The sequence below is a fragment of the Phyllostomus discolor genome, chromosome 5 (assembly GCF_004126475.2).
Source record: "Phyllostomus discolor isolate MPI-MPIP mPhyDis1 chromosome 5, mPhyDis1.pri.v3, whole genome shotgun sequence".
Classification (NCBI taxonomy): Eukaryota; Metazoa; Chordata; class Mammalia; order Chiroptera; family Phyllostomidae; genus Phyllostomus; species Phyllostomus discolor.
The window spans coordinates 160,729,125-160,750,240 of record NC_040907.2 but is presented as its reverse complement, the minus strand read 5'-3'; the positions used below and the strand labels follow the sequence as shown (position 1 = coordinate 160,750,240).

At 42.9% G+C, this 21,116-nt stretch overlaps 1 protein-coding gene and 1 long non-coding RNA gene across 3 annotated transcripts in view; both read right to left on the bottom strand.

Annotated features, from left to right (window-relative positions):
- The window catches only part of PDCD4 (programmed cell death 4), a 29,071-nt gene extending 20,247 nt beyond the window's left edge, over window positions 1-8,824 (bottom strand). The window contains exons 1-3 of one of the 2 annotated variants that reach the window (XM_028513503.2): window positions 8,671-8,824; window positions 6,525-6,708; window positions 4,764-4,870 (exon numbers count right to left, since the gene is read on the bottom strand). In XM_028513503.2, coding sequence (XP_028369304.1) covers window positions 4,764-4,806 — 43 coding nt within the window. In that variant the 5' untranslated portion in view covers window positions 4,807-4,870; window positions 6,525-6,708; window positions 8,671-8,824. Of the gene's footprint in view, window positions 1-4,763; window positions 4,872-6,524; window positions 6,709-8,670 lie in introns of both variants that reach the window. The other variant, XM_036027279.1, reaches the window with a different exon arrangement.
- A 9,568-nt stretch (window positions 8,825-18,392) lies between these two features.
- LOC118500905 lies at window positions 18,393-20,692 on the bottom strand. Its single transcript, XR_004903491.1, has 2 exons — window positions 20,259-20,692; window positions 18,393-18,579 (listed from the first exon to the last, which is right to left on the bottom strand). It is a non-coding gene; the product is annotated as an uncharacterized LOC118500905 (long non-coding RNA).
- Window positions 20,693-21,116: the final 424 nt, after the last annotated feature.

The window sequence follows — 21,116 nt, the reverse complement described above, 5'->3', positions numbered from 1 at the left end:
TGCCTTTAATATTTCATATAATAAGGGCTTGGCGATGATGAACTCCTTTAACTTGACCTTTTCTGGGAGGCACTTTATCTGCTCTTCCATTCTAAATGATAACTTTGCTGGATACAGTAATCTTAGATATAGGTCCTTGCCTTTCCTGACTTTGAATACTTCTCTCTAGCCCCTTCTTGCCTGTAAGATTTCTTTTGAGAAATCAGCTGACAGTCTTATGGGAACTTCTTTGTAGATAACTCTTTCCTTTTCTCCTGCTGCTTTTAAGATTATCTCCTTATCTTTAATCTTGGCTAATATAATTCTGATGTGCCTTGGTGTGTTCCTCCTTCGGTCCAATTTATTTGTGACTCTCTTAAGCTTCCTGGAAGTCCATTTTCTTCACCAAATTAGGGAACTTTTCCTTCATTATTTTTTCAATAAGTTTTCAATTTATTGCTCTTTCTCTCCTCTTTCTAGCACTCCTATGATTCATACATTAAAATGTTTAAAGTTGTCTCAGAGGTTCCTAAGCCACTCATTTTGTTAAATTGTTTCTTCTTTCTGTTTTGGTTGAATGTTTATTTCTTCCTTATGTTCCAAATCATTGATTTGAGTCCCAATTTCCTTCTTTTCACTGTTGGTTCCCTGTGTATTTTTATTTCACTTTGTATAACCTTCACTTCTTCCTCTATTTTGCATCCATACTCAATCATTTCTGCAAACATCCTGATTACCAGTGTTTTCAACCCCCCATCTGACAGGTTGGCTGTCTCCTCATTGCTTAGTTCTTTTTCTGAAGTTTTGATCTGTTCTTTCATTTCGGCTATGTTTCTTTGTCTTGATGCACCTGTCACATTTTAAGGGACAGAGCCTTAGGTATTTCACCAGAGCAGGGCAACCCACTTCGCTGTGTGGGGGAGAGGTCAGAGAGGGAACAATGCTGCTTGCTCCTCTCTCACCCTTTCAGTCACCTCCTCCATTACCCACAAGCAAATTGGACCCTTCTGGTGCTGACTCCCATGTGGGTCAGTTTGTGTACTTTCTAGGACCCCGTGGGACCCTCCAGCAGACTCTCCTGTGATACTGGGAGTTTCTCCCACTGTCACAACGCCCACAGGTTTTTATAACCAGAGGTTTTGAGGCTTTAGTTTCCCCACGCTGGAACCCTGGGTTGTGCAGTCTGTCTTGCTCCCCAGGTGTTCCTCCCAGCTTATCCACATTTGAATGTGGGACCGCCAGTCTGCCAGCTGCCACCTTGCCCACCTGGTCCATCACATTGTCTCGCGTCCTCTCCACCCTGGCTGCCCATCTCCACCCCTCCTACCAGTCTGGATGAATGTATCTTCTTTAACTCCTTGGTTGTCAGACTTTTATACAGTTCAATTTTCTGGTAGTTCTGGTTGTTTTGTTTTTAAATTTGTTGTCCTTCTTTTGGTCGTGTGAGGAAGCAAAGTGTATCTACCTATTGCTCCATCTTGGCTGGAAGTTTTCCTGAAACTAATTTAAGTCAGCCTTTAAAAAGCATAAACATGTAAAATATTTATTAAATGTTAATAAATAAGTGTTCTCATTTATTATTTATTGCTTTTAGAGAGAGAGAGAGAGAAATGGGAAGGGGGAAAGAGAGGGAGAGAAACATTCATATGAGAGAGAAACATCAATTGGTTGCCTCTCCAAAGCAACTATATGTACCCCTACCGAGAACTGAACCCGCAACCTAGGCATGTGCCCTGATCTAGGCATGTGTCCAATTAGTGACCTTTCCACTTTGCAAGACAATGCCCAACCAACTGAGGCACACTGGTCAGGGCAAAGTCTTTATAATTGTTGACAAAACATACAAAATTTAGGAACAAACCTCATGGTAATAAACAAACATTAAGAACATTAAGTAGAGTCAAATTATTTCATTAGTCTGATAAGAACTCCTCATTCTTTTGGTCCTCACACCATTCTCCAAACTGCATGGAGACTAATTTTCTAAAACATGCCCCCACTGAAAACCATTTACACATATTCCCACTGGGTCAAAATAAAATGTAAATGCATTACCTTGTAACTTAAGGTCCTTCATGATCTCGCCTCTGCTTACAACATCAGAATAAATGCTGACCACTCTACATTCAAATGGTCAGAACTCAGATTTGGTACCATAGCAGGGGAATATGCTATACCAATATGTGAGCATTACTGACCTACTGACCTAATGGGGGGGTTAGTATAGGAAAAGAGTGCAGAGCATATTAGAAAAAAAGTACAAGTATAAAGTGGGAGACCAGCTAAGAAAATACTGCCATAAGTCAGCCAAAAGGGTAGTATCTTTGGGGTAAGTAAGTAACACTTTCAACAGAAAATTAAAGAGCTTCTCAACAAAATAGATTCAAGAAAAATAAAATGATATCTTACAGCATTTAGACTAGTAAAGAAAGCCAGAGTTAGGAGGGTGAGTTTACAATATCATCATAACCATCATCATAACTAAACTATCACAGGAGTACTACTGTATCTTTTGTCATTACCATCACAATTGTTACCTTAACTAGGAATCAGGTTCCACCCTAGGCACTTTACATACATGGTTCTATAATCCTCACAAAGTCTGTAATGAAGACGTTTATCCTCATTTTACAAAAGGAAGATGTTTTGTAGAAAAGTTACATACTTAAAATGAATTGTGGTCAGGATTCAAACCTACATGTGAATCTCTGATGATTATAATTATAGAAAGTACAAAGCTAGAGGACAGCAGAGTGGTGACAGCTAAAGACACAAGATGAACAAAGCAGGGAATGTAAAGAGAGGAAAGCAAAAGATTAAGAAGGAGGAGAAGGACCAGAGCTCAGACAAATTAAATGGAGTGGTTGTAGAAAACATTAAACTTCTACCTGTAACGTAACTGCTTTTCATTATTCTACAATTAAGGTGAACCACCAAACTCATCCAGAAAATAAAGACTTAGAAATATATTAAGTGCTTTAAACTGTCCCTTAAAGTAACATATTCAGTTAAACGTATTTCCACTATTTTAATATCTTTCCAAAGACAGGGGTAGGCAAAAGTAGGTTTATAGTTGTAATACAAATAATTAAAAATAATAATACAAGAATTAACTTGTGTTTCATATACTCACAACTGTGAATGGCTATGATACTAGGCACTTCAGAAAGGAAGCAATTACCGTGTGTGTGTGTGTGTGTGTGTGTGTGTACACACACAATGGAATACTACTCAGCCACAAAAAATGAAACATTGCTATTTATGACAACATGAAAGGATCTTGACAGTATCATGCTAAATGAAATAAGTCAGATAGAAAAAGAAAAAATCATATGATTTCATTTGTATGTGGAATATAAGACAAAAAGTAAGAAACACCACAAACAAAAAAATTCATAGATACAGACACTAGAAAGGTGGCTACTGGAGGGGAAAGTGGGTACAGGAAGACAGAGTGGGTGAAGGGGGTCAAATATATAAACAGAAGGAAATTAGATTTTAGGTGAAGAGTACACAATGCACAGATACAGAACTATAGTCTTATTTACCTGAAAATTATATGATATTAACCAGTGTTAGCTCAATACATTTTAAATATGTATAAAGTTTTTAAAGAAGCAATTACCTATACCTGAAATATATTCTTAAATTGTATCACTACCAATCCCCACCTCAATGAAGGAGATACATGATACCCATTCATAACCTTAAAAAATTAGTACTCATATAGTTATTGTATATATAGCAGCACCAAAATAAACACTAATTCTTGTAACAATTTCTCAACTATAACTTTTTAGCACACTTGAAATGAGATTTATAAATACAAGATGGCAAAGAAGTTTCAATTTCAAAGTGTCTGAAGAAAATTAACATATACAAAAAGTGAATTAGTCTTTTGGAAAAAATGAAGCTGTATTATTAAAAAGTGAAATTTAAATATATTTAAATGATAAAATATGTTTTCAATTATTAATAAAGTTATAAGCAAGCAATTATCTAAAATATACCAATATGAAAAGTTCTCGCTATTCAGAGTATTTCAAAATCCTATTTAATTCTCTACAATGATTATTCTGAAAGCTAAGAAATACATCCTAAATAGTCTAAAGTTACTCTGCATTTGGGTACCTACTTCAAAAAACCATCTTCATAGTAATATGCTATGAAGGCACAGTAAGAAATGAGAAAATACAAGTATTTATGAAATATAAATTATTAGTTAAAAAGATATCAAAGATACCAATAATAGTTTATTACAGAAATGACTACCTAGCTCATATGAAAATATTAACGAACAAGTTCACTATTCTCCATCTTGCACAATAGTTTATTATATATAGTACATATAAGAATGTATGGATGTAGGATAGGCAGAAAATTAAGGACATGTAATGGATGAAAATAAGAATCACAAACTCGGTTTTAAAAATAATATAACCTATTTTCTTGTAGCATGAGTAAGATTGTTTATAAAGTAAAGAATATTTTTTTTATTTTTATTTATTTCTTTTTAGAGAGAGGCAGAGGGAAAGAAAAGAGAGGGAACAAAACATCCATCAGTTGCGTAACGCCCCAACCCGGGGACCTGGCCCACAATCCAGGCATGTGCCCTGACTGAGAATTGAACTGGTGATCTTTCTGTTCACATGATGGTGCTCAACCTACTGAGCTGCACCAGTCAGAGCAAAGTAAAGACAGTTTTAATATCATGTTTTCATAAAGTTTGATATGGCTTGAAACTTGCTCCTAATACAATCAAGGTTCAAAATATTAATACTTACCTGCAGAGTTTACATTCAGTATCTGCTCATTCTCTACATCCATTATTCCTTAATTTTACTTGCACTGATTAAATTACCAAATAGGAGTCTTCCTTTGGGATCTATTTCTTTAAAAAGAAAAAAAAGTTTCAATATCTTCCAAACTGATATAATTAAGGTAAATTCAATTTACTTAACACTGGGCAAAAAATTTACCACCTAATTCCATTTTTTTAAAAAAACAGTTCACTTTCAAAGATAGCTTACCCTAAATAATATTTTATTTCAATCTTCTTAATAAGTTTATCTGCATCAAGAAAAAAAAAAGCTCATACTTCTCAATGTGCCACATTACACCTTTAACTTGGAATTAAAAAATATTGTTATACATATTTATTTCAAGTCAAAGGAGCACACACACACTTCCAATGAATTAACAGGCCTCATAATTAACCTAACATAAATAAATATTGGATAGTTTGCTACCAGTAAGTTATAAGTACTACAAAACACAAATATAGAGTGTTGGTTAATGAGAAAATTATGTGACTATTATTTTTCTCTCCATAGTGTATCTGAAGGCAGACACATCTATCATTTCATTACCTAAGTATCTATAATTACTGTTATACAACTTTGAGATTGGGAAAAAATTAACTTGTTTTCTATAACAAGAATATTTTTATAATTTGAAAATGCATTTTTTAATCTTACCTATTTTAAAAGTACAATGACATTAGCATCTCAGTATTTTAGACCTCAACTTCAAAATGGCTTAACAATTACTAATGCTGAAAGATTTTGATGAAATCTGTTACCTTATTTATTTAGACTTAACTTAGTGATATAAATTCAGTGTTATTTGAAAGACTATCAAAACATATTTTCATGAGAACTATTGCCAGAAAGTATTACTGAATAAGATTTCAAAATTCATCTGGAAATACTTTTTCAAACAGTGGCTTCCAGTACTTAGGTATTATAGGTTACATCTAAGTCCTTCCAGTCATTTACAATAATTTCACTAGCAGTATGCTCTTCCTTTAAAATATAAAATGCACAAATTAACAAAAATGAAAAGCTATACAGAAAAGTGTATTTTTCTCTTAACAAAACCAAAAAAGCACACATTATTTTAAAATAATGATATATGATGCCTACTGGAACTCAAAGGTGAAACTGACTTTTAAATTCCTCAATATATACTATTCAAACATCTCATAAGTTCAAAGCCCTGTTCTCCAGAAAGGGGTACTGTTTTGTAAAACAAAAATAAACACACACTTTGTGTCATAAACTCATAAATTCTTACTATGACCTAATCCTTAGGCTACTTAGATACTATGACATTGCTTCAAAAATTAACAAAATAGTGATATCACTCCAATTCTATTCAGAATAAAAGATGTATGTGATTTTATATAAATATCTTTTAACACCCTAATTCCCACAAACTCTGGATTTAGGAGGAAAAAAATGACCTTAAAATGTATGAAGAGATACATATAGATATGTGAATAAAAAGTTTGCAAATCTAAACATTTAGTGTCCTTGATAGCTGAAAATGCCATATCTATTTCATTTCTGTATAAAAAGTATACGTTACAATGAAGTGAAAACATTGTATGACCTGAGTTTTTTACACTATAGTTATATTAGTCTTTTTCATGAGAAAATGCTTTGTGCAGAACATAGCTAATAAAGGAAATGAAGTGATTACAACTGATGTTTGCAAAGCCCTTTTTAATTCAAAAGTAATTTTACAGGCATTATTTCCTGTACCTCTTAGAACAATCTTGAGGTAGGTACTCCACTTTGCACACAACCAGATTCTGAGAAGGCAGGTGATTGTCCACAGGAAAGGCTGCTCAGTGGAAGAGCCAAGGTTAGAACCCAAACGTTCTAAACCCAGCACTGTTTGCACAATTCAATACCAAATTTAAGTATATCACAGGAATATTCTTTCCTAGGGTTAAAAGAGAAAAGCTTATTAAAATTAGACTCCTAATATTACAGCAAATTCTTAAGTACTGCTCTCCAAACAAAAATATTTATTTTAAACTATTATAGAGAAGACATTCAGTTAGGCAAAGAAAATTATCAGGTTAATAACTATCATCTATATTTACAAGTTTGTTTTTATTAAGTAATCATTTTTAAAAAAGCCCTGTGTCTTCAGGCAATGATAATGCAATCAAGAACTCGGTCACGCTCGATAGCAACACAGACATCTGGAGAAGGATAAAGGTATGTTCCCTGTTTTCACTCTCTTGGAAGCAGTGGGCTTTCTCCCAGCTTACTTAACCCTTGAGATCTTTGCCCCAAACCTAAGAAAACGTAAAGCAAAAAAGTTTAAACCCCCATCCTTCATACCAAAACGACAAAATTAAATTTCAGTAAGAGAACAAAACTATACATGTGTTAAAATTAATGCTTAAATTAATCATTGTTTTCAGTTTTCCAACGTGTTTCACAGAAATACTAGGAAGTCTTCAACTGCCAATCCGTTCCCTAAAAGAGCCTCAGTCTCCCACCCAATTCCCTCCAAAAATCTATTTCCTGAAATATACCTGATAATCCATTCTGACACTTTTTGTGGTTCAGGTATTTAACCACAATGATGCAAAAGTGAGCACCACAGAAAATATCAAAGTGTCATTTACTTTTGCACTCGTAGCCACCATTTTTATTACTACAACAGAAAAACCGGTCAGAATGTAATTCAAAGAGGCCTGCTGAGATGTTAGGAAATTTAATAACGTATAATGAAGGAAGGTTAAAGGAATAAACACCAATAAACAAATTTACAACACATTGGCACTGGTTCCTCTTTTTTTTTAAGTCTATATGGTGGTTTCCTAAAAAGCCTCGTTAGCAAGAATGCCAAAATTCTAAAACTCAACAGTGAAAACATAAATAAAAACAGACAGTGACTGATTCATCCACAGGAAGCTGCAATTTTAAGTGCTTTAATCATCTGTAGGTAGGACACTGTTGCTGGCTACACAGCCAGTTCCCATCAGGACACCGGGAGACGGGCGACACCGACTTCAGCAAACCGGTTTTGAAGCTCTTGCAAAAACACGCACACACACGACGCACAACCCTCTCGTGCACGCTGCAGCACCAATCTGACAAATGCAGCACAGCATGCTTTTCACAAAAGAGAGGCTCCCTTCGTGCCTTTGTTTTCTCTGGGGGATTTCATTTAAACTGAAAACAAAAAAAAAACCCGACCCTCTGCCTTACAAGGGGCGAAGCGGAGCGGGCGCAGGGCCCCGGCGGCGCGCACGTGTCCGCCTCCCAGCGCCCCCGGGGAGCGCGCTGCCCCTTCTGCAGCGGTCGCGCCCGCTTCCCCGCCGCGGGCGCAGGCCCGGCCCCCGGCGACCGCCGGTCCCACCGGTCCCGGGTGGGGAGCGGCTGGGCCAGGACAGGCCTGGCCGGGAGGCGACGCCTCCGAAGACCCTCAAGACAGCCAGGAGGGGCAAGCCTCCCTCGGGATTTCAGTCGGCCCAGAAACGCGCCTCCCAACGCCCACTCCCCAGATCAAAGGGAAGCCTCGGCCTTCGCGGGGACGCGACGGAGCCCCTCTCCGGGGAGCGCCTCGCGCGCCTGGCGACGTGGGGAGGGGGTCCCGGAGGGGGTCCCGGGGGGGGCGGGCCCGCGCCGCCGCGCTCCGGGCCCGAGCCCAAAAGGGGGAAACGTGGGGCCGCCTCCCCGCAGCCCAGGGCAGCGGGGAGGGCACAGAGGGGCCATGGGGGCTCGGAGAGGGTGGCCGGACTCCAACCTTGCCGACAGGGACCTGACCGCACCGAGCCGCGGCCTCCACGCCCCCTCCCCCTCCCAACGTGCGACTGCAGCGGAGGAGACCCGGGCTGGGGGGAGAGGGCGCAGTCCTCCCGAGCTTGCGAGCCGCGTCGGTACTGACCCCCGGGGCCGCCGCCGCAGCTCGCCCAGGTCCCCGGTCCGCCGACCCGACCCCGCTCCTCAGCCTCCGCCGCTGCCTCGTAGCGTCTCGGGCCCCTCTCGCTGTTTTTGTTTTGTTCTACCCAGTAACACGGGGGCGAGAGGCCGGCGTTTATTGGGCAGGGCGAGGAGGTCGGCTGGCCAATCGTAGCGGTGGAGCTGGAGCTGCGGAGGGAAAGGGAGGGAAGTGAAACGTGGAAAGCTGGGCAAGGGCCCAAGAAGGCGCATGCGCGTCTGGCTTCCAGAACTTGCTGGAGTGGGAGTGGGGCGGGCAGCTGCGGTGGGGGAGGCGGGGAGGCTGGGGAATTGGAAGCGTCGGTGAAAAGGGGGCATGTCTTGCAGCGGGGACTAGGCTGTGGCTGCCGTGAGCAGCTCACCCATATCCCTCACAAGGCAGTGGGCAAATCCGGGTAAAGCAAAGGCTTTGGGCTTCCAGAGGGTCCCTGCCCCCACTTCAGGACCCACGCCTCCTGGGAATATGCTTAATCTTTCCATTTTCTTCTTTCTCTGGTTCCCGCTCACACCTTGACTCGTAGGGTGTGCTAACCCCATGGTAAGGACTTTATTTTAGTGAATGCTCTCAACCTTTGAGTCAGAAATCACTCCCATTTCACAGATGAGGAAACAGACTCAAGAACTTTTCGCAGTCCTTTGCTGGGGTTCAAACTCACACACCCCTGATTCCAAGCCTGAGTGTCTCAGCTCTGGCTATAATTTCTTTACTGAAACTTCCACCTCTTCTTTCGTTCTTTCTTTTTTTTTTTTTTTAATTTTTCGAGGAAACTCCATGGTGTTTATGATCCTGTGATACTACTTCTGGGAGTATATCAGAAGAAACCCGAAACGCTAATTTGAAAGAATATATGCACCCTATCTTCATTGCAGTATTATTTACAATAGCCAAGATTTGGAAACTGCGCAAGTGCCCATCAGTAGATGAGTGGATAAAAAGCTGTGGTGCATGTACTCAGTGTACTGCTTGGTAGTAAAAAAGAAGGAAATCTTGCCCTTTGTAACAGTATGGATGGAGCTGGAGAACATTATGGGAAGTGAAATAAGCCAGTCAGAAAAAGACAAACACCATATGATTTCACTTATATGTGGAATCTCATGCACAATATAAACAAACAAAAACAGATTCATACCTACGCGAAACTGACAGCTGGGGGGGGGGGCGGGGGGGGGGAGGCCTTCCTGAAAAAGTTGAAGAAATTTAAAAAAAAAACACCACTCAGACAGAAACAACAGCATGATGATTCCAAGAGGGAAAGGGGAGGTAAACGAGGGGAGAGGGAGACTAAATGGTGATAGAAAGACTTGACTTTGGGTGGTGAACGTGCAATCCAGTATATAGATGATTATTATAGAAATGTACACTGAAACCTATATAATTGTATTAGCCAATGTCATCCCAGTAAGTTCAATTTAAAAAAGAAAGAAACTTACACCTCCGGTGGCTTTTCCTCCTGGCTACCATTCTCTTTGACTAGTCTTATTCTTTCTTGTTCCCTAAGCCCTGAGGGAATGCCCAGAACCTTCTGCTCTCTCTGTGGTCCGAGGAGAGGACATGGGCATCAGCTCTGGCAGGATCTTCTGATTGATAGGCTGGTGTGACCAAAACCTAAGGGCTTCCTCCCTCACTGGGTGAGCCCCTTCCCTGATTGACCCCTTCTGTCCAGTCACCCTGCCTGCAACAGGCAGGAATCACCTCTACTGTTATTCCTCTACATACACAAAACAAACAAACAAAAATAAAAACCTTCGCTAGCTACCTATTGCCAGCCCAGAACGTCAGTACCTGAGCCAGGCATTCAAGAAATGGGGTTCTAGTCCTAGCTCCCCTACTAACCAACTGTAAGAAATTCAGTCCCTCTCAGACCTCTGGTTTTTCACCAGTAAAACTTTGAACTTAGGTTCAATTAGTAGATCCCAAGGTATTTCCCAAAGACCACGAATTTGTGGAACTTGAACAGATATCACAAAAAAATACAGGATAGGGACTATTCCCTGATCAAATTGACTTGTAAAGAAATTGTTTTAACAAAGTTAAAACTGTTTCTTTTTCCCCAACTCTTCTCAGTCTATTTAATAAGCTAATGTGCCTTGAGAAAGTTGGGGGATCTTTAATAGGAAGGTAAACAACATTCCCCCAACTTATTTAAACACAGAACCTTTTTTTTTCCAGGATACCCAGAATCGGTGTTGCTGAGAAACCAGCTTGGGAAGTACAGATGACAGCCACAGTGACCAACATTCCTCCCAGCTGTAGTAAACACTGGCCACACTGGCTACCTGCATCTTTGCTAAACATTCCAAATGATTAACAAATGAAAAGAATAAGCTGGAAAATGGAAAAGTATCCAAGTGCAAAGAATGTTTGCCCACCAAATCAATCCACAAATGTTTATTGTGTGCCTGACCTGGGAAAAGATGGAGTTGATCCAGCTGTATTCTTGGCAAAGGCGCTATAGTCTAGGCCAGGTAACGTCTGACGTGCAGAGTTGCCCACATTTCGGGGACTCAATGTTCATTTTCATTTCTCTCTATAATTGCTTACTAAGTTTCTGTTTCCTAAAACCCTGTGCCTAGGGACTTGTGTTAGTTTAGCTGTCAGATGAGAGAAAAGGAGAGAGCCTGTCCCTTTAACTCATTCTATCCAAGATGATGGAATTGCAATTTTAATTTCCCTCGAGAATAACCAATTCCACTTCAGGAGAGGAAGGGCCACCGTGTAGTCCAGGATGAGAGCTGTTCAGAGGTAACAATAGAAACTCTGCACTCTGTGTTCAGAGAGACATACGTGTCTCCCCTGAACCCCTCAAGATTAAGCAATATTTTTTAAAAGATGTTATTTATTTTTAGGGAGAGGAAAAGGGAGAGAGAAAGAGAGGGAAAGAAACATTACCGTGAGAGAGAAACACCCATCAGTTGTCTCTCATACATGTCCCAACTGGGGATGAACCTGCAACCCAGGCAGGTGCCCCGACCTGGAATCGAACTGGGGACAGCTCACCTTGTGGGGTGACACCCAACCAACTGAGCCACACCAGTCAGGGCAGGATTAAGCAGAGTTGGCCCCTGCAGGAAGTCCTTAAAGGGCCATTTGTGTTCTGACATCCAGTGATGCTGAGAAAGGCACGGAGCACCACTGGAGTCCTTGTAGCAGGGGACAGGAGATGAACAGGTTTGTCACTGGTGGTAAGGAAAAACTCTACCTGGTGTGGACAGAGGGACTGTCACTCTCAACCCAGGTGCTTCCTCTAAATGCAAAGCTCAGATAACATCACCTCCGTTCATACCAAAGGCAAGAACAAAGGCTGGTGTAGGGTTGGGAATGCTAATGAGTTAATGTGGGTGAATTACTTGGAAATGCACAGGTGCCAGGCAAAAGATAAGCACCTCAATTCACTATTATTGTCCTTGGCACTCTCCAAGGTCTTTTCAATTCTGTGGGCAAAGCCATATATGAGGACGTAAGTTCCATAGGAAACACTGTTCATACCCCTTGAAAAAGGTCAAGAACAGGCCATCTCTGAACACAGAGGGGGGCCTCAACCCACTTCCTGCCTAAGAACTCTCAGATGCTGCTCTCATTTGCAGCAATTTCATCTACCTGAGCCGCCATCCTGCCTATTGTCATCAAACCAAGGACTGAATATTAGGAATTGCTGTCAGGCACTGAATTGCTCTCACGAGTGAAAGACAGGAAACATGCTCTGAAGAAAGAGCTGTATAAAGACTTCGAATACTGATGATGACAGTTGACATCTGTGTTGTGTTTTGAGGCTTCCCGAGCACTTTCACCTCTTCCCTATGAAGTACAGAAGCAGATATCCCTCTGCTTAAAAGATGAGGAAAGTGAGGCTTGAGCAGGTCATTGGTAATCATGGGCCTTTTATGCTAAAAGGAAATGTGGAGATGCCTAGTCCAAATCCTTCATTTTACAAGTTGGGAAACAGAGACCCAGAGAAGCCCTGGCTGGCGTAGCTCAGTGGATTGAGCGTGGGCTGCGAACCAAAGTGTCGCAGGTTCGATTCCCAGTCAGGGCATATGCCTGGGTTGCAGGCCATGACCCCTAGCAACTGCACATTGATGTTTCTCTCTCTCTCTCTCTCTCTCTCTCCCCCCCTTCCCTCTCTAAAAATAAATAAATAAAATATTTAAAAAAAACAGAGACCCAGAGAAGTTAAGTGAGTTGCCCAAAGCCACACAGCTAGTAGGTAAGCAGAAACAGAATGCAAATGAGGTCTCCGTGCACAGGCTAGGGAACATGTTGACAGGGGAAGCCCAGACCTCCTGACGCCCAGGCCTGGGCTGGATTATTTCTGCCACTCGACCTTGTGTCTTTTGATTAAAAAAAAAGTTATATACCTGAGCCCATTGCTGGTCTCCACAGCCTAGGCTCTCAGATGAGTCCATTTTAAGGTCCTGGATGTGAGGAAGGAGGGGGAGTGGTGGGTGGAGAGGCTTTGCAGGATGTTCAGAAGCTGTCGATGGGTGATTTTCAAGAATCTCTCTTCTAGAGTAAAGAGCTTAAACTAATGTGAAGCATAGCACAAAGACACAATGCAATGAAGAACATGCAATGTTTTAAAATAGTATGTACCAAGAAAGGCGATTAAGGTTTTACTTCCCCAATTCGAGTTGTGAAAGGTTTTCTTGGTGCGTGTCTTTCTGTTTTTCCCCTACCAACGCGCTCCTGCTACCTGAGGATTTAGAAACAAGCTCAGTTAAGGATGGGGACTCCAGCAGATCAGCTTTTCCCACAAAGCCCCAAAATTTTAACGCATCTCCTGCACCTGGCCTAAATTTTAAGCCTCTGGAAACTCCAGCTGCTCCAAATTTTGCCTTGCTCCGATGCTTTCCAGTGTGACTAAAATTGTCACACCCTGCATCCATTTAATTGTGTTAAGCCAGGGTGGAGAAGAGCTCCTCCAGTTGTATCTCTGGAGGGTTTATTTGCATTCTTCTGCAGCACTGGGTCCCTCAGCTAGGCATCCCACTTCTCAGAACTGAACCTCTTTTCTTCAGTGAGCCCTGCGTGAACATAAGCTGCCATTATGCCCTCCTCCCGTCTGAGAAGTGATTTCTGCTTGCCTCCCAAATAAGGCAGTAGAGCCCGAGCAGCCTGGTGTGGAAATGAGAGAGCTTTCATGCTGGAAAGTAAGAAGAATGGAGGATCACAGGCTGTGATTGAGAGCCTGATCTACGGAGAAACACAACTGGGGAAGGATGGCTGGAAAGGGGGGAGGGCAAGCCCACGAGGTCAAAGCTGGGCAGAGGGAAGAAAAGGAAGTTAATGAAGGGAACTAATCAAGCCTTTATTTATTTGGGGCAAAAAGAAATAAAAGTAGTGGAAAATAGGAGAGCAGGGGCAAGCCAACAAAGATACTGGGTTTTTAAAAAGAGTTTATTTATTTATTTTTCGAGAGGAAAGGGAGGGAGAGAGAGAGAGAGAGAGAAACATCCATGTGTGGTTGCTGGGGGCCGTGGCCTGCAACCCAGGCAAGTGCCCTGACTGGGAATCGAAGATACTGTTTTTTCTTAAATGTTTATAATAAAAATGAAGTTAGTCCCACAGAGAGTCAGACACAGAAGAAGGTCCTGGGAGATGGCCTCTTGAGGCCAACTTGCTGAGAATACAGATGAAAAACTAAAGCCCAGAGAGGGGAAGAAGTCTGGCTCCTGCCAAAATACAGACAGCCATAGTACCTCTTCTCGCCACTTACAGCTGCCTTCCTCTTTCCATATGGTTCTCTGAACACATCTTCTCCTGTGGCCATATTTCTCCCTCCCCCACCCCGCCATTCCTTCCTCCTTCCCTCCCTCTCTCTCTCCCTCTCCTCCTTTTCTTCCTTCCTCCCTCCTTTTCTCCCTCCCTTCCTCCCTTCTTTCCTCCTTCCTTCCTTCCTTCCTTCCTTCCTTCCTTCCTCCCTTCCTTCCTTCCTTCCTTCCTTCTTTCCTTCCTTCCTTCCTTCCTCTCTCTCTCTCTCTCTCTCTCTTTCCAAAGAGGGAAACTTCCTAAAAAAAAACAAAACAAAACAAAACACAAGGACTGACATTTTAAAGCAACTCCAGGAAATCCCAAAATTCTGCATCTAAAGCAACATGACTGGCAGCCCTCCAACACATTGACAAAACCAGTATTGAAACAGGAACTAGCAGGCAACGAGGCACCCTCCAAGCACCAAGAATTCAAAAGAAAGAAGAAAATAACTCCTGAGGGGGCAATTTAAGTCTTACCACCACTTCTTGTGCTGTATATGTGTGAGTGCATATGTGTGTTTGGTTTTGGAAAGTCTTCTTTCAGAACAATGAATCTGGGTCAATGATTTATTGATGAGCTTCAAAGGGTACAAGAGCATCCTAAAATTTTGTGCAAATTCCATCATGAATATGTATTTTCTGGCACAAGGATCTATAAAGTTTTTCATAAGACACCCAAGAGATCAAGAACTTCTGGAATACAGGATCATCTTTAGAGTGGGTATTCCACCAGGAAATGCTGCCACGCTTTCCTCTGTGTATCAAACCAGGTACAGAATCAAAGTGCCTTTAAAGGAACCACAGCAGGGAAACAAAATTGGTTTTAAAGACAGCAGTGGTCCTAGAAAGAAATGCGATGCCACCTTAAGACGCCACAATAGTCATTCCAGTCAGGTGCGGCAGCTCCCTTCCATTACATCGCCCATAATGGGCCAGAAATAGAAGCTGCACATCCCAAACAAAGGTCATAGCTCCGCCAACCACAAATTTATCTTTAAGAAGTCTTGAACTTATTTAAGAGAAGAAAATTGTGTACGGTGTTTGCCAAAATGCAGCAGGTCCTTGAATAGCACCATTTTGTTCAATGTCCTTTTGTTATAACTCTAGTTAGAAAACAAAAATCAGTTCCTGGCCAGGGTCTCTATCTGTGTGGAGCTGCACATTCTGTCCACGTCTATGTGGGCTTTCTCTGGGGGCCTCAGTCTCCTCCCATGTCCCAAAGATGTGCATGTGGGTTGAACTGGTGTGTCTAAATTGTCCCAGCGTGAGTGAGTGTGGGTTGTGTGAGTGTGCCCTGCAATGTAAGGGCATTCTGCCCATGGCTGGTCCCCGCCTTACCCCCAGAGATGCCAGGATGGCCTCCAGGCCCCAGCAACCCTGAACTGGAATAGGAGGTAGCAGAAGAATTATCTTACTTGTTTCTACTAATCTTATATTTATAGAGCTCATATTTATTTTCACATTTAATATTGGAAGTGTTTTGGGTCTCTTTTGAATTTTGAGGTTTTTGTGACCAGGAATATGCTATAGGAAAATAACTCTTATTTATATCAATGAGCCTATAGTAAAATTGGTTTTATTAAATATCATTTCACTTAAAGTCACAGAACTCATTGACAATGATAAGTAAGGACTTACTGTGTGCGACACAGACATTCCACCACAAAAGGGTTCTAGGATGAAGTAATTGGAGAAAATATCATCTTCCCTTTTATAGAATTATAATAAACAATGGTGTATGACAGTATCTGAGAAACCCGATCATAAGTAAATCCATTTAATTTTCTTTAAGTCAATATGTGCTGAATTTACTTGACCATGACATTAACATCCAGGGGAACGCATGCTGGGAAGTGCTGATATGGTAGAAGAGGGCCTGGGCTAGAAGACTGGAGGCTCTGCTGCTGATCGGATGTCTGACCTTTGCCCATTTGACTGCTCTGAAGGTGCAGAACTTAAAAGGCCTCCCCGATTCTTTCTGGGGCTGTGAGCCATCCAATATGATCTCTGGTTTGGGTAATATCCTAAGACTCTGCTTTTAGGCATTTTCAGGGAGTGTGCATATTTTCATCCAGGAGACAGTATGGTAGCTGCTACCCTTAATAAGCAATAGTCTCTTAAGAATCCTTTGGAAGGATAAGGTAAATGTCGAGGTACTAGAACAGCCTGGAATCGACACTGCCAGGTCGGGGTGGCTTTACTCACGGTAATGAGTGCATGTAGTAGTTCCAAAGCCGTACACCTTAGTCAATACAGCGGCAGCTGGCTGGTGACCATACACGTTTGATGGGGCTGTTTTTTTAGAAACTACACGACCTCTTTGAAGCCAGCAAGGTTTTGCCAAGCATAATCACATGGTCTTAAGAACAGATGCCTTTTTTTTTTAAAGGACCACAGTTATTCCCACAGGCATTATTATCCTTTGGGAGAATCCCCTATGTCAGAGAAAAAGAGTACTGACTCAAGCTTACTTTCAAAGGTGTTTGAGTCAGTAACAGCCCTGCCAACGAGCTTTCCCAGGGTGTTCTAGAGGCCTGGGAACACTTTAAGTACCACCTGTGACGCTCTTAACTCTTGCACAATCAGTGGGGAAGTCGCACAAGGTGATGCATTAAGATTACATTCACTTTCTGCATCCGAGGCACAGGAAGCTCTATAAAAATTTTGCAGGCATAACACAGGGAAGATGTCATAAAATGCAGGGGCCCAGAGCTACAGGCAGCAAGGCCAGAGAGATGTTGAAACTTGTTCCACGGAAGGGTTGCCCCAGCCACCACTTTCGTGTCCGTATATCCAGGTGGGGCCACATGTCCAGGCAGGCTGTGCTGAGCGCAGCTTCTTATGTCCCATAAGAAATCTTTCAAAAACAGATCTATCCCGCCCTAGCTGGGTAGCTCAGTTGGTTAGAGCATCATCCCAGTCCAGGGTGTTCAACCTTTTGTTGTCTCTGGGCCTCACTGGAAGAAGGAGAGTTGTCTTGGGCCACACATTGCAACATGTAATCATAAAAAAATCTCATAGTATTTTAAATAAATTTACGATTTTGTATTGGGCCACATTCATAGCCATCCTGAGCTGCATGTGGCCTGCAGGCCACAGGTTGGATACCCCTGTGGGATACACCAAGGTTGTGGGTTCAATCCCTGGTCAGGGCACATACAAGAATCAACCCATGAATGCATAAATAAATAGAACAACAAATTTCTCTTTCTCTCTAAAATCAATAAATAAAAGATAAAAAATAAACCTATCCTATCACTCCTTTGCCCGTGAAATTTAAACAGTTTAGCAAAGCACATTTCCCCAGGGAGGGCAAACGGCCTGTGGTCACAGGCTGGGATCCGCAAACGGAGAACGGCACAGCTGCAGGGAGGAGCAGGGATGACCCCCATGTCCTTCAGTGGAGAGTTCTCCAAGACCACACGACGTACAAATCAGGGGGATCATGTGCCATTTATTCTGATGTTACAAGAAATGGGGAGCTGTAAGAATATTTATTCAGACTTGTTTATATTTGCATAAGGAAACACTGAAAGGATATACAGGCAACTAATGTAACTTTTATACGGGCAGTGAGGACACGAGGCATGCCGGGACCAGGAGCGAGGCAGACTTCTCAGCACACACCTGTTTATATTACTGCCATGTTTGAACTTTACTAAAAAGTAGAACAGCCTGGGCTCCAGAATCACCAAAACTGGGTTTGAATACTGGCTCTTCTGTCCCCCAGTTTTGAGCGAGTTTCCTGCATCTTCTCTGACCCTCGGTGCCCTCACCGAGATCAGTGCACCGACATCACCTGGATCAGTGCAGCACCTACTGCAGCGGGGCTGTTGTTCACAAACAGTGTTTGTGAAGTACACTCAGCAGGATGTCCGACATATTATAAGCACCTAATTAATAAAAAAAATATCTTGGTTGCTATTGATGTTATGTTTCTTTATTAAATTCTATGGCCCTTCGGGTTTGGATAAAACAACACCTCCCATGGGAAGGTTTTCCTGATCCAGGGCAGAGTCTGACATGCCCATCTGGTCTCATGCTGGTCTTCGGGCCCAGCTCTTCGTGTTCCTCTTGGCTCCCCACTGGACTGTAGTGTAGGTCCCTGAAAGGCAAGTAAATAAGTAAATAAATATCCAGTCCCTGCATCGGGCACAGTAAATGCTCGTCAATAACATCTGGGGACAGAATAAAGGAACAAATACAAGGTTGATTTTCTGTACAGGAGTTTGTCTGGAGCGTCAGGGGGATTTCACTTCCTGGTTCAGCCCAGCAGTTGCCTGCCTGTCGTTGGCTGGGGCTGCAGAGTTGCTCAGAGAATAAACGGCAACAATTGGGCTTCAGTGCTTGTGGTCGAAGCCTGGCTTTGCAGAGAACATGCCAAGAAGGGGGACTGTGGCGATTCATAGAGGCCTCAGGAATGGCAGGAAGCTGGAGCTCTCCAGGGATCCCAGCCAAGCCAGAGCCCAGGCAGAACGTGCAGAATAACATTCCAGCTGTCTGGGGAGCACCGTGGCCTGAGACGCCGAGGCAGGATGGATATTTCTGCCTTTGCCTAGGGGGCCAGACTCACCAGCCCCTGGGCTGTTTGCTCTCTCACTGAGCCTGCCCCCCTGGGGGTGAGGACTGGCTCAGAGGAAGAGCTGACAGAAATGAAACCAGAGTGGTAAGGTGCTGCACAGGAAGCTGCAGGTCTGGGCGCCAGAACAGAGCACAGGTATTTGGGTGACACACCACAAAAAAGCTGCCTGATTATCAGAACGCAGAACAGAACCCTGCCTATTTGCATGTGGGGGTTTCTTCTTTCAGGAGCCAAGTCAACAATAACTACTTTTGTCAGGCAGATGGGGGTCTAGTTTTGGCCTCTGAAATTAACCAGATGATTGAGCTTAGATAAGGGACCTCTCTGAGCCTTTTTTTTTTTCTTCTTCTTCTTTGTTTGGGAGTCTTTGGGAGGCTTGAGCAAAAAAAAAATACTCAAGCATCTAGATAATAAATGTTTCTTTCCTCCCTTCTTTATTCAGCACTGTTAAAGAGAAAGCTATAGGCCCAAACCTACATTTAATACCTAACCGAACTGTTATTTTAACCTGTCCTAGAACTACAATCTTAATCAGTCTGGAATTTTCTGGTCAGGAACCCCTCAATCACCCCCATAAAAAAGAAGAGGCAACCTGTATGATAAAACCCCTTGCCTCACCCCCCTCCCCTCAAAAGAACACATCTTCGTCTAAAAATAACCCTTTCTTTTTCTGTTCCTTGCTCCTTCTTCCCACCCTTCCTTCCATAAACACCTTCCACTTCACACAGCCCCTCAGAGCAGCCCCTCTGGCTGCTACATGGGATGCTGCCCTGTTATGAATTGCTTCATAAAACCAACTGGATCTTCAAATTTACTCAGTTGAATTTTGTGTTTTTTAGCAGCAGTGTTGAAGGTGAGAGACAAGGTCTCAGGTTATAAGGTGAAATCTCCCTGAAATCACACCACACACAATATACACATCCTGTACACACACACCACACACATAAGCACCAGACACACACATATATCACACACCACGTGCACATACCACACACACATATCACACACACATGCATGCTAAATTTAAAACATTTATGAATCAACAGCTCTAAATTTCACAGTCCTTCCATTGGCTGTTCCCTAAGTGGAAACAGATTGTCGTCCCCCAACTGTCTCTGGGGCAGAGTTCCTCTAAATGTGGGTCTACTCACAATGATTTCCTTTCCTTTTCTCAATCACCAGTCATTCGACACCAGCATTACCTGGTGTTCCCTGAAGCTCTGTCCTTTTATTTATACATCTGGGAGCTGAGGGCAGGTGTACACACATTCATAAAGACCACCAGTCACTGGGTGATTGTCCTGTGCCCAGCACCCTCCAGGGTGTCCAGTCCTCACCACGCCCAGCAAGATAGCCACTCCTAGTACCCCTCACACAGCGGATGAGGAAACAGAGGCTCAGAAAGATCAAAAACTCGCCTGAGGCCTCGCAGGCAGTGAGGGGCAGGATGTGAACCCAAGTGACCTATCAGCCTGAGAGCGGCTTCCACTGCCTGCTGCAGCCTAGCAACACAAAATCTGACTCAAGCTCTCCTGGAGCTCCTAATCCACTATCCTGAATACCCCTCACACCGTTTCTCTCCCAAGTTTCTGCTTGGATTCCCCTCGGTCCAAGCTCCCTCTCCTTGCCTCTGCCCTCTTCCCTCTTGGGAGCTGCAGGCTTTGCCCTCTTGGAGCCGTGCCCTGTGGGCAGGAGGCTGGAGGATTCTACTTCCTGCGCCCCTGCCAGCACGACCAATGCAAACTTCTCACTGGAAAACACCAAGCCCTCTGGACAAAGACTCTGTGTGATGTTCTGATGGCTGCCTGACAGGTCTTCTGTGAAAAGACCCAGCTGGGGTAGCCGGGCTGCCAGGCGTGGGCCAGGCAGAGTTGATCAACAGCATATCCAGCCACAGAGCTCAGATGGGACGGGAGCCAGGTACTGCCTGCCTCAGTACCTAAACCCTCCCTGGCCTCAGCCAGAGCCCATTTCTGGGAAACCAGCAGGACAGCTGGATTTCCAGAAGCCGAGGCTGGGAGCTCCTATACGACAGAATATAACTTTGAGGTTTCTGTCTA